The sequence below is a fragment of the Berkeleyomyces rouxiae genome (assembly GCF_048999995.1).
Source record: "Berkeleyomyces rouxiae strain 22BRR77 chromosome Unknown BrBRR77_ptg000001l, whole genome shotgun sequence".
Taxonomy (NCBI): Eukaryota; Fungi; Ascomycota; class Sordariomycetes; order Microascales; family Ceratocystidaceae; genus Berkeleyomyces; species Berkeleyomyces rouxiae.
The window spans coordinates 984,083-996,090 of record NW_027396491.1 but is presented as its reverse complement, the minus strand read 5'-3'; the positions used below and the strand labels follow the sequence as shown (position 1 = coordinate 996,090).

The 12,008-nt window shown below is 55.5% G+C and overlaps 5 protein-coding genes across 5 annotated transcripts; 2 read left to right on the top strand and 3 right to left on the bottom strand.

The window, feature by feature from the left end:
• Window positions 1–1,079: 1,079 nt before the first annotated feature.
• Window positions 1,080–2,936, top strand: BROUX77_000318 (uncharacterized protein; the record flags this gene model as incomplete). Its single annotated transcript, XM_073747800.1, has 4 exons — window positions 1,080–1,230; window positions 1,354–1,389; window positions 1,467–2,476; window positions 2,568–2,936. 4 exons carry the CDS (start codon window positions 1,080–1,082, stop codon window positions 2,934–2,936), a joined length of 1,566 nt encoding a protein of 521 aa, XP_073608555.1.
• A 613-nt stretch (window positions 2,937–3,549) lies between these two features.
• BROUX77_000317 (uncharacterized protein) lies at window positions 3,550–4,427 on the bottom strand (the record flags this gene model as incomplete). The annotated part of the gene is made up of 2 exons (XM_073747789.1): window positions 3,550–4,298; window positions 4,379–4,427. The coding sequence occupies 2 exons, from the start codon at window positions 4,425–4,427 to the stop codon at window positions 3,550–3,552; spliced, it is 798 nt and encodes a 265-aa protein (XP_073608554.1).
• A 619-nt stretch (window positions 4,428–5,046) lies between these two features.
• BROUX77_000316 (uncharacterized protein) lies at window positions 5,047–7,351 on the top strand (the record flags this gene model as incomplete). The annotated part of the gene is made up of 4 exons (XM_073747778.1): window positions 5,047–5,148; window positions 5,216–5,415; window positions 5,492–7,199; window positions 7,262–7,351. 4 exons carry the CDS (start codon window positions 5,047–5,049, stop codon window positions 7,349–7,351), a joined length of 2,100 nt encoding a protein of 699 aa, XP_073608553.1.
• Window positions 7,352–7,692: 341 nt separating this feature from the next.
• On the bottom strand, window positions 7,693–9,518 carry BROUX77_000315 (uncharacterized protein; the record flags this gene model as incomplete). The annotated part of the gene is made up of 3 exons (XM_073747767.1): window positions 7,693–8,972; window positions 9,040–9,322; window positions 9,393–9,518. 3 exons carry the CDS (start codon window positions 9,516–9,518, stop codon window positions 7,693–7,695), a joined length of 1,689 nt encoding a protein of 562 aa, XP_073608552.1.
• A 1,355-nt stretch (window positions 9,519–10,873) lies between these two features.
• On the bottom strand, window positions 10,874–11,577 carry BROUX77_000314 (uncharacterized protein; the record flags this gene model as incomplete). Its single annotated transcript, XM_073747756.1, has 3 exons — window positions 10,874–11,133; window positions 11,204–11,333; window positions 11,407–11,577. The coding sequence occupies 3 exons, from the start codon at window positions 11,575–11,577 to the stop codon at window positions 10,874–10,876; spliced, it is 561 nt and encodes a 186-aa protein (XP_073608551.1).
• Between the last annotated feature and the right edge of the window lie 431 nt (window positions 11,578–12,008).

The following is a 12,008-nucleotide window of genomic DNA, read 5'->3' as shown; positions in this document are numbered from 1 at the left end:
TGAAGTCCACCTGTAGATTTATAGAATCATTCATAGCAGTTGACGGGCTACGACCCTTGGGTAACCCGACGGCCTCCTTTTTTTTCTTTTTCGTCCCCCTTGTCTGGCATGACCCCGGATTCTGGTGTTTCAGTAATAGTTCGTCTGGCTAGCTCAGGCAACCGAGAACGGAACAGGTTTCTGTTTTGTCAGCGTTGTCCGCCCTGTCATTGTGCGAGTTCAAATGTCTGCAACATATCACAAAGACGACAATGTGAAATGCGAATGTGTGGCACATGAAAAAGTCCAGAACAAATATTATATGCTACGGCACTGTGCCCAGAAGCAGCCAATCACAGCGCTGCAATCCCCGGGGGAGGCCTCGTCGGTCTGGAACTACACAGAGGAGGAATGTAGTCTGTATGGATGCAGGCAATTGCTGTCTGTGATCGAGGCGGCAATTATCACAGCTCCGCGCTCCTGCCCGTGCGGCGCTCGCTTTGTGTGAACGTGTGAACATGGTGCATAGGAAACGGCAGGAGCAATAAAAAGCCGCTCCTGCCCTCCTCGCGCGACGCCAATTTCCCGCTGATCTCTTTTTTTTTTTTTTTTTTCTCTCTTTCCCTCTCTTCTTCTTGCCCTGTCGGTGCTTTGTCTTGACGGAGTCTTGTTCTTCTTTTCTTTTTTTTTTTCCTTTTCTTTCTCTCCTTGCTCACACCTTTATCAACGCCCTGGTCAATAATCCTCCCGCTCATCAATTCTCGCGTTCCAGAACTCCCGAGAAGTAGAGAAACAGACCAGAGTCCAACCCTGGTGAATGCATGAGCTCACTTACAACAATCTTCAATTTTCCATTCCACCTCCTCCCGGCTTGACTCGCCACCGCAACTATCTGCAATCTGCCGTTTGAGAGCGCCCGTTCATTATAATTAGTCTTGTCCCGGTATTTTTATTCTTTCCTGGACTCCCTCTGGCTTCTGTAGTCGCCGTTCTTCAATCGCCCATCGACACACTTGCAGCGTCTCCTGCCGATCCCTCTTCCGATCGTTACCTCCCCGTCTTGGACTCTTTCTCCCGCCTGGCTCTTCTGTCCCGTCCGGATGCGGTCGCCATCCACTGACGAGAGGGTTCCCTTTATGGCGGCACACGACGAGACGGGGCCCTCTGCGGGCAGCCCGGGCTTTGTTCCCGAGCTGAAGCTCTCGGGAAAGAGAAGTCTGGTCCTACAGGACAAATGCATTTTACTTCATGGTAGGTTGCGGCTTGCTACCCGAAGCTCGCTATACGCGCGGATGCAGGTGTGGTCTGAGCCTTGCTCAAAGCCGAAATTTACCTCATCAAAAGCATAAGCTTATTCATTCTTATCTCCGACAGAAACATCAATTCAGCGCTCATATTGTTTACCCTCAAGTAAGTGCATAGCTCCCTTAATGTGTCGCTCGTCCTGCGGACAGCTTAGCCTAACAAATGCGCCTTTGCACTCGCAGAACCCTCAACCCGCGAAGTATCCTTTTACAACATTCTCTGGGCCGAGTCGAACGGCCTGAACATCACCATCGACTATGCCGAAGGCGCCCAATCGGCTGAATTAACCGTGCGCAAGCTCGAAGGCCAGGTGCTCAACTCAACAACGGAAGCTTTGAGTGCATGGGTCACGACAGTCATGGATTGTGCCTATGGCACTTCGCGACGCAGCAAGCGCGCACTTGTGCTTGTGAACCCGCGGTCGGGGCCAGGGGGCGCCGAAAAGAAATGGTCGACCAAGAGTCGCCCTATCTTCGAGGCTGCCCGCATGCCCATGGACGTCATTGTCACGTCCCATGGCGGCCAAGCAACGGACATTTGTGAAAAGATGGACATTAACAATTTCGACATGGTGGTGGGCTGTGCTGGAGATGGCATGCCCTATGAAATCTTCAACGGGCTGGGGAAGCGCGCTGACGCGGCGCGGGCGCTCTCTAAAATTTCCGTTGCTCATATTCCATGCGGCTCCGGCAATGGCATGAGTGTCAATCTTTATGGAACCCACCGACCCTCGATAGCAGCCCTCAGCATTGTAAAAGGAATCACCACACCCCTGGATCTAGTCAGTGTAACACAGGGCGAGTCCAGGTCACTTTCTTTCATGAGTCAAAACGTTGGCATGATTGCGGAGTGCGATCTGGCTACGGAGCATTTGCGTTGGATGGGAGACAACCGGTTCGTTGTCGGCTTCTTGCAGCGGGTGATGAGTGGCGTTGCCTACCCCTGCGAGATTGCAGCCAAGGTTGAAATTGCAGACAAGAACGCCATCAAAGCACATTACCACCAGGAGAAAGGCCAGGCGAATTGCAATTTCGTTGGAGACAATAAAAATATTGTCGAGGACGATGGGCCAAGTGCCGGTGCCAATGAAGATGGCCTGCCCGATCTGAAATACGGCACGCTGAACAACAAAATTCCCGGAGATTGGGAGGTGATAAAGAGCGATGGTCTGGGCTGCCTCTATGTTGGAAACGTAAGTAACGAAAGCTTACTGGCGTGGACTCTCATCTCATTGTGCTACAAAACATCAATTGAGCCGCACACAATACTAACTTGGTTCATAGATGGCGTTCATGGACCGTACCAATAACTTCTTTTCTGCGGCTTGTGCCAGCGACGGCTTCCTCGACATGATCACGGTTAACGCCAACATTGGAACATTGCAATGGATCAAGCTGATGGACGCAGTGGAAAAGGGCACGTTGCTTGACAATGCCAATGTCGCCTACAAGAAGGTGTCCGCGTTCCGCGTCACACCACACAACCAAGACGACGGCTACATCAGTATTGACGGTGAGCGCATTCCGTTTGGGCCGTTCCAATGCGAGGTTCACCGCGGGCTTGGGCGCGTGATATCCAAGAATGGTGCTTTTGAGGGCCCTGGCCCGGGGAGCTGGAACGCTGCCATGGTGGACGAGCAGGTGCATGCATAGAAAGCTGCCGAAGCCGGCCAATGACAGTTCCTGGCGCATGGCGCGCCGGGCGAGATGTATCAGACTTTTGTTATGCTGACCGTGATGTCGTGGGGCAGCATTGTGTCGTTTGGTTATACTGCGTTACAAATACCCTTATTCTGCGCATATTGCGCCGTGACGCTGACGTATACTGGAAGTACGTAACTATATATACTGAAGCTTTTTTTCTTCTTCCTATCAGTGGAGCGTAGTTCTGTTCTCAATGGCATGTATCTTTCGTTTTTGCACATGGCTAGAGTTCATGGTCTTTGTATCGGGGAGAAGGGTATATATATGTTTGTAGGTATAGAAAACATGAGCCATTGCTGTCGCCATTCACACCAAAGGCTCCTCGTATGTGTATTTGCGCCTACCCTCTTCCTCCCCTCTTTCAAATCCCATCCAACCTCGAAAATGCAAGTCCTCGAAGCGAACGCGGGTTTTGTACGCCCAACGCCAAATCCCAGAAGCATCCAAGCAGCATGTTTGGAGTGTGAAAGCAAAAAACAGACCAACAAAGCAAAGTCGACAAGCAAGCTCAAAAGCAGACAAGAAACGGCCGCTCTCTCCTCTCTTCTCCTCCCGCTTTGATCTACTCGTCAAAGCCATCCCAGCTGGTGTCGTCGTCGTCCTTCATCTCATCATCGCCCGCGTTCCCTGACAACTTGTCGTCCTCCAGACTCTCAACCGCGCGGTCCCGCACCGACTTGCTCGGGAACGTCAGCGTCAGCGCCTTGACCATGGCCACCATCTCCGCCACGACGCCCGCCTCCGCCTCACGCACCGCCTGCTTCTTCGGCTTCTGCTTCTTGTTGCCCTTCTTGTCCACAACCTCCTCGTCCTGCGCCAGGTACCCCTCGCGCTCCAGCTCGTCGACCCACAGGTCCAGCACGTGCAGCCGCAGCCCAACCGGCACACGGTCCAGGTCGCCTTCGGCGTCGAGCGGGCCGTCGCGCAGCGCGCCCAGCACCGCGTCGCGCGTGTCATCCGCGAAGCCGTCGGCGCGCAGGCGGCGCAGCGCGCCAGCCACGACGCGGCGCACGAGCAGCAGGAACTTTTCCATGCGCAGCACGTCGATCTCGGTGTTCCAGTTCTGCGCCATGACGGCCCAGAAGGCGCCGAGCCACGGCGCCACGGCGGCGCGGTCCAGCGCGCTGATCAGCCCGCCTAGCTCGGCGCACAGCGTCTGCTGGGGTATCGGCCGGTCGCACATCCATACGGCGTAGAACAGGCCCTTCCATAGCTTGAGCGCATCGTCGAGGGTGAGCTGCGCCGACGGGGCGCGGCGGGTCGAGAGGAAGAGGGTCAGCTGCTCGATAGCCTTGGTGCGGATTTTCTTTTCTGCGGTGGAGAGGTCCCGGTGTTAGAGAAATTCATGTACGGAGGACTTAGGGGAGGGGGCCATCACGTCTGTGACGTACCGTTGGACGCAAGGGTGCGGATGAAGGGGAGGTTTGAGGCGTCGGCCATTGTGGGCGAGGTGAGCGATGGATCGTGGGCTTCAGTGCCAGAGTAGAATATTCAGCACAATAGCAACAAGAATAGAGAGAAAGAAGAACAAAAAATCGAGGGTCTTTGTATCTATAAATCCAGCTGAAAGTGAAGTCCAGATTCCAACAAGTCGTCGGTCGACAAGCCGGCGAAGAAAAAGTTGGAGCCCCACTAAAACTTTCACGGTCAAGATCTCGGTGAGTGCGTATCGCACACCGAGAACTAACCGAGATAAGAAGCTCCCTGAGAACCCTGTTGCCCGCCCTGGGGAGGCAAGTTCCCCGCAAAAGCCGCAACGGGATGGGTTTGGGCTATTGTTGGGTTATTACCCCAGAGCGGCACTGCCAGCCGGTTGTTGGATTTGTTGGAATTTGAGAATTCGGGACTTTGGTGACGTTTTCGCCTGATCTACACTTTGGTGTCTTTCTCTTTTTTTTTTTCTTGCTGTGCTTTTTATTCGGACGCAGTGTCTCTTTCTTTGTGTCTCTAGGCCCTGCTTCTCTAGCCATTTACCAGCAATACAAGTCGCTTCCTGGCTGCCCTGCAGTTCTCCAAAGCTCTGACATCATAGCTTCCATTCCTGCCGTGGCTCTGCATCATGACCATCAGATACGCTCATTTTACGCCCGAGGTGATGCTGTCGGCGCCGCGGCGCTCGGCCGGCATTCCCAATCCCTCAGGCACCAAGCTGCTGTACTCGGTTTGTGTTCCCCTGCCCGCCCAGCTGGCTCTCGTGCGCAACAGCGTCTAACCAGACAATCTCATAGATCTCGACGTACTCGTTCCACTCGCACCGCCGCACGGCAGAGATCCGCGTCTTCGACATAGAGTCCCGCAAGGACACTTCGCTGTGCAGCGCGCCCGGCTACCGCGAGCCCGTGTGGCTCAGCGACTCCGAGGTCCTGCTTCTGGGATCGGTGGTGGACGGCGTCACCAGCATCAGCATCACCGACATTGATACGCCCGGGTACGAGAAGAACAGGATTTGATTGCCAATGGGGAGTCTTGCCCGCTGACTGACTAACTAACTGCTTTTTTGACAGCGCAATCGTGGAAATCAGCCGTGCGTCCGGCACGCTAGACAACCTGCGCGTCTGGCGACTCTCGGACTCGGAAGTCGCCATTGCCGTCTCGGCCCCCACGACGCCCGAGGGAAAGCTCTATACGCCGGCGCAGGCGAAGCCGAGCCACTCGTCAGCCCGCGTCTACACAAAGCTCTTTGTGCGCCACTGGGACACGTACAACACGGAGAACAAGAACTCGGTCTGGTACGGCCTGCTGAAAAAGGCCGGGACCAAGTACACGCTTGCGCAGCCCGGGCTGATCAACGCCCTCAAGGACACCGGGCTCGAGTGCCCCGTGCCATTTGGCCCCGGGTCGAACCAGTTTGACCTCGGCCCGGCCGGCATCGCCTTTGTGGCCAAGGACCCCGAGTTGAATCCCGCCATGTACACCAAGACCGACCTGTACTTTGTCCCCCTGGCGTCGTACGCCGAGAAGCCGCCGCAGGCGAAACCCTGCATCGTGCGCACGCCCGGCCTGCACGGCTACAGCACATCGCCGACCTTTTCGCATTCCGGCCGCAAGCTGGTGTTTACGCGCATGCGCAGCAAGCAGTACGAGTCGGACAAGCGCCGCCTCATGCTCATCCCCGACGTTGCAGACCTCACCGGCGTACACGAGTTTTACGCCTCGCACGACGGCGAGGGGACGCTGGACTTGAGTCCGGACGACGTGCTGTGGGCGCATGACGACAGCCACATCCACTTTACAGCGGAATCCTGTGGCAAGGTGCTGCTCTTCCGAGTTCCGGCGGACGCAGCTACAAAGGACCAGCCAGCCGTCATCTACAACCACGACTCTGTCATCAATGCCTCAGTCCTCATGCACTCGGGCAACATCCTCATCAGCAGCAGCTCGCTGATTGAAAGCATGGCCTACTCCGTCGTCAAGGGGCCCTCAGCCACCTCGCACGCCGGCCACCCACCGCCCGTCGACCTTCTCTACTCCTCCACCAACAGCGGCGCGCTCTTTGGCCTGTCGCGCAAGCAATGCGGTGACTTTTGGTTCAAGGGCGCCGACGGCGTTGACGTGCACGCGCTGGTCGTGCGGCCCGCCAACTTTGACGAATCGCAAACCTACCCGCTCGCCTTCCTGATCCACGGCGGGCCGCAGGGCGCATGGAACGACGCATGGAGCACGCGCTGGAACCCCGCCGTCTTCGCACAGCAGGGCTACGTCGTCGTCGCGTGCAACCCGACGGGCAGCACCGGCTACGGCCAGCGCTTCACCGACGCCATCGCCAACAGCTGGGGCGGCCGCCCGTACACGGACCTCGAGCGCTGCATCGACCACGTCGCCGCCGAGATGCCCTACGTCGACATGGCCCGCGCCGTCGCCCTCGGCGCGTCCTACGGCGGCTACATGATCAACTGGATCGCCGGCCAGCCACTCGCCCGCCGCTTCTGCGCGCTCGTCTGCCACGACGGCATCTTCTCCACCCACACCAAGTGGGCTACCGAGGAGCTGTTCTTCCCGTACCATGACTTTGGCGGCGCGCCGTGGGACCCCAACGCTACGTACCGCCAGTGGGATCCGGCCCAGTTCCACGGCCGCTGGAAGACCCCCATGATGGTCATTCACAACGAGCTCGACTACCGGCTGCCCATTTCCGAGGGCCTGGCCATGTTCAATGTGCTACAAGCGCGCAATATCCCGAGCAAGTTTCTGACATTCCCGGATGAGAATCACGTAAGTCCTCTCCCTGATGTTATGTTACTCATTGTACAAGTTACTAATGCTGGAGAAAATAGTGGGTGCTCAAGCCCGAGAACTCGCTCGTGTGGCACAAGGAAGTGTTAGAGTTTATCAACGAGCATACCGGTGTGAAGACCGTGGTCTAGAGAACATGCTACAATATTTCTTCTACATGTACAGGTCAAGTATGAACAGCACTATAATTGTCATGATAATAAACAAGTCTCTTGAAGAAAAAAGCGAAATGAACGCAGTAGCAGAGATAAATGAAGAAAAACAGTACTCCTGAGATATGCCCAAAGTTCGGCGTGTGTATCGTATCAACTCTCATGTTTTGATCCCGAACATGACCACACGACTTAAAAAAACACAGGTCGAAAAGAAAAGAGTAGTTAGACAACAAAGCCCTTAGTGAGAGTGACATGGCCGTCTTCATCTTTGCTAGTCAACAAAAACAAAAACAAAACGACTAGAGCGAAAGACCCTTTTACGTCGCCTTGGCAGTACGCTTGGTAGCACCAGTCTTACCAGTGTCAGCACCAGTAGCAGCACCCGAAGCCTTCTTCTCGGCCTCCTTCTTCTCCTGCTTCTTGGCAGGGGCCTTCTTGGTGGGAGCGCTGCCACCACCAAAGAGCATAGAGAGCAAGCTGATGAACAGAACCAGAGCACCAGCAGCAAAAGCGGGCACCTCGGGAACAAAGCGAACAGCCTCCATGGGGTCGGACTTAGCAATAGTAAGGAACAGGTCCAGCTTCTCGGTGACATACAGGAGAGGGTCGTCCATGAACTTGAGGTCCGAGGGGGACTTGATCTCGGGGTCCTCCTTCTTGGCGGGCTTTTCGGCAGCCTCCAGAGACTTCTCACCCTCCTTCTTGGGGAAGAAGGACTCGTCAGCGAGCTTGCGGGCGTCCTCAACGGAGTGACCAATGTAGATGTTGCTGAACATGATGTCCTTCTGCATGGTCCAGATCTCAAAACCAATAGCGCCAATGGGCTCAAAGTTGGAGGGGGTAGTGTCGTTGTAGAAGTCGGGGTTGGCGATCTTGCGAGCCTCCCAGGGGCCCTTGTAGGCGGGGTTGTCGATCATGGGAGCCTTCCAGGGACCCTTGTAATCGGGGTTGCTCTTCATGGGCTTGGTCCAAGGGCCACAACCAGCGGCCTCGGCACACTTGGGGTTGGGGATGGTAGGACCAATCCAGTCGCCATCCTCCTCGTCAACCCAGTCCTCGGGCTTGACAGCCTCGGGATCAGGAATAGTGGAGGGCTCGTCCACGAGCCAGTCATCAGGCTTGACAGCATCCTCGTCAACGATCTCAAAAGGAGCATCCTCATCCCAGTCTTCGGGCTTGGTGGCATCAGGGTCGGCAATGCGGGCCTCGTCGGCCCAGTCCTTGGGCTTGTTGTCATCAGGGTCGTAGATCTCGGGAGGAGGGTTGACAGGGGGCTGGAAGTCCTTGAGAAGGTTGGCCTCCTTGACAGTCTCGCCGTTCTGCTGAATGATGACAGTGTTGTTGGGGTGGACAATCAGAGTGTACAGCTCAGTGGCCTTGGTAATTTTAGCTGTAGGGGGGGAAGTCAGGTGCTTCTCCTCGTACTCGCCAGTCTTGGGGTTCTTGTGGTTGAAGATGAAGTGGACCTTGTTGGTGTGGCCGCACTTGTCGGGTCCGAACATGATGACGTAGGGAGTTGTGTTGGAGAATTCCTCCTGGTGCAGAGCCTTGTTCTCGCGCAGAAGCTTCATGTAGGCACCACCGCACTCAAGGCCGTCTGTGGGTGGAAAAGGGTGGTTAGATCCGCGTTTTAATATATGAGCATGTGTTGTAGTAAGACTTACTCTGGAGCTTGACCTCGTACTGAACGACGAGGGGCTTGCCCTTGGGATCGATCTTCTTGGGGAACTTGGCGGAGATGGCGTGGTGGGCAGCGGGGTTCTTGAGAACCAGGCCCTTGTATCCCTCCATGCCCTTGAGGACGGAAGGCTCTTCGACCGACCATTCGCCAATGTACGCCCACTCTTCCTCACCCTCCTTGATGTCCTTCTTAGCGTGGGACGGCTTCCAGCGCTTGTCCCAGTCCTCGGTGAACTGTTCAAGGAACTCGCCCTTGAGAGCGGTAGGCTAAAGAGAAGAGGGTGCAATGTTAGTGGGTGTTGTTGTTGCGGGACGGTACTCTTAGGAGGCCACGTACAGTAAAGGTAGGAAGCTCGACGGAGGCAGAGGCAGATGAGGGCTTCTCGCCAGCAAGAGGCTTCTGGGCATCGTCGGCGCTGACAGCAGCGATCAGGGCCGCGGTAACGACGGATTGCAGCTTCATTTTGGATTGTGTGTAGAGACCAGGTGCTCGGAATATCTAGAGAGGCAGTTCAATGACTGGATATGCAGTTAGCGTCTGGGGCAGAGATCAAGCAGCGCAGCAAGAAGCTGGGAAATTGGCTTGGATGATTTGGGCTAGGACGAGTGAGATGAAAGAGGCGGCAAAGCTCCAATGTCAGGCCAGGCTGACGGCAAAGCTGTGGGACGACCGATTGGAGAGAGCTCCCAGAGAGCTTGGGCAACAGAAGCACAGCATCAGCATCAGCATCAGCGTCAATACTCACAATACAGCAGATCGAATCAAGGGCGGGATGAGCTGAGAAGACAGAGAAAGATGAAGCCCGACAAGTCGAAAAAGCGTGAATGCAAAAGAACAAAGATGACGGTGGAGAATAACGAGGAGGACAAGTTGTCACGGCCAAGACAACCGCAGCTTTTCTACTGAGCAGCGAGACAGACGGCAGGAGCGATTGAGCTTCAACGTGTCCTCTTTTAGTGGGCAACTCCGGACTAAATCAGGGAACCACACCAGGAGACAGTGCGTCACGATGGAGCAGTTGACACTGTGCCGGCGCTGCCGAAAGCCACAGACAGGACAGTGTGCGTACTTCTGTAAACTGTCTTGGGTGCGCTCAACCAGCCTCACTAAACCGGGCACAGAGGCTTCCCTTTTGGGCCCTGCAACATATGGAAGGAACCCGGCCCCCAGGTAATTAAGGAAGCTGCTCTTGCGGGCAGGTTTCCATGGCCTTCGATGGTGGTTCTATCGCACAAGTATCCGAGGCAGGCAGGTTCGATCTCCTTCTACAACGAGAACCCCTTCATTTATCTTCAGCTCTTGGAGTTCTTCTGTATTTAGCAACCCGCCGCTCACTAACAAATACCCCAGCTCGTGGAAATGCGTAAGTCAAGGATTTGGCTCTCTGGCACTGGCGAGCGTCGGCCGGGACCTGCAGCATGAGTGTGGCGCTCGGCCAATGACATCGCCAGATGGTGTGCCCAGAAGTTCCGCCGAGGCCTGCAGCGCCGCGAGACGAATGCATGCCCGGCAGAATCCAAGTGTCGGATCTGGGGAACCTCGCACATAAATTGCGAACGGCTGAGTCAGGAGAAGACCCATCAGGCGTCTAGCAATTCGTGTAATAAGGGAAGACATGTCACAGTTACATCATATTCACGGGCAATTAAATCACAGGCGTTACAACATTCACGTTCAACAGTCAGGTTTTTAACTCTTCATCTCTCAATTGTTCTTTTTGTTGCTAAAACCAAGTGCCAATAGAGTCGTACATGATCGGTCATTAGGCAAGGTCGCACGAAGCAGCCTCTAGTTCATCTGACGTCTTGTCACGGCTCTTACAGAGCAAGAGCAGCGACGAAGACACCAATGAGACCCAGACCAGAGGAGAAAGAGACGAGGGAAGCGCCGCTGGTGTCGGTAGTGGCGCTGTCGGAAGAGGAAGAGCCGGAAGAGCCAGTGCTGGAGGCAGAACCAGAAGAGCCGCTGCTGGAAGCAGAGCTGGAACCGGAGCCAGTGGCGGAGGCGGAGGCAGATGATCCAGAGCCAGAGTTGGAGCCGGAAGTGCCGCTGGGGGTGCCGCTCTGGGTGTTGTAGTCTGTTTGATGTTAGTGATCTTCTTTGCGATTATCGGCAAGGGTGTGTACGCATGGCGTGTCAAGACTCACAGAACTGGTCAATACAGCCGTCACGGCAAGTGATGTAGGCCTGGGTCTCAGCCTCAGTACCGTTGCCCTGGGGGCAGGCGGCAACACACTCAGTGGTGGCGTTGACCTGAGCCTCGTTGGGGTTGGGAACCTGAATCGCACGCAGCAAGGTTAGCAGAAGGTTTTGACGACGCGCTGATGTGGGTTGTATGGGTGGTACTCACCAGAACGCAAGTAGCGCGGCAGTTGACGTCGCTGTCACCGCAAGCCTCCAGGCACTGGATCTCGGCGGTGGTCAGGGCCGAGGTGGAAGCAGGGGCAGCGGAGGTAGTGGCAGTGCCAGTCTGGGCAGAGACGGCGGCGACAAAGGCGAAGAGGGCAGTAGTGAAACGCATTGTGAATGATAGGGAGGAAATATTAAAAAAGATATTAAGTAGTAGTCGCTGGCGAAAGCAAATGGATTAAACGAGAGCAGAGAACGAACGAGTGTAGCAAAGCTGAAGACGGACACGATGGTGGAGAGAAGGGGATGCAAGAATCGAGAGACAGAGGAGGACAAGACAACGTTTATACGTTTTCTGCGGCACCACTAATACGGCCGGGGTGTGTGTGGGCGAGGGGAGAAGGATGGACGCAGGATGGATGGACGGGCTAATGAGGACGGTGATTCTTTTCCCATGTCTTTGCTTGATACACGCCTCCTTTTCCTGGGGCCTGGCAAGGTGGCAGACGAGCTGCAATCTGCACACATTCTCCAACTCACAGCTCTATTCCTCGACAATCGGGCCAGTTACTCGCGAGTTCCACACCGTGGGCCAGCGGCCAG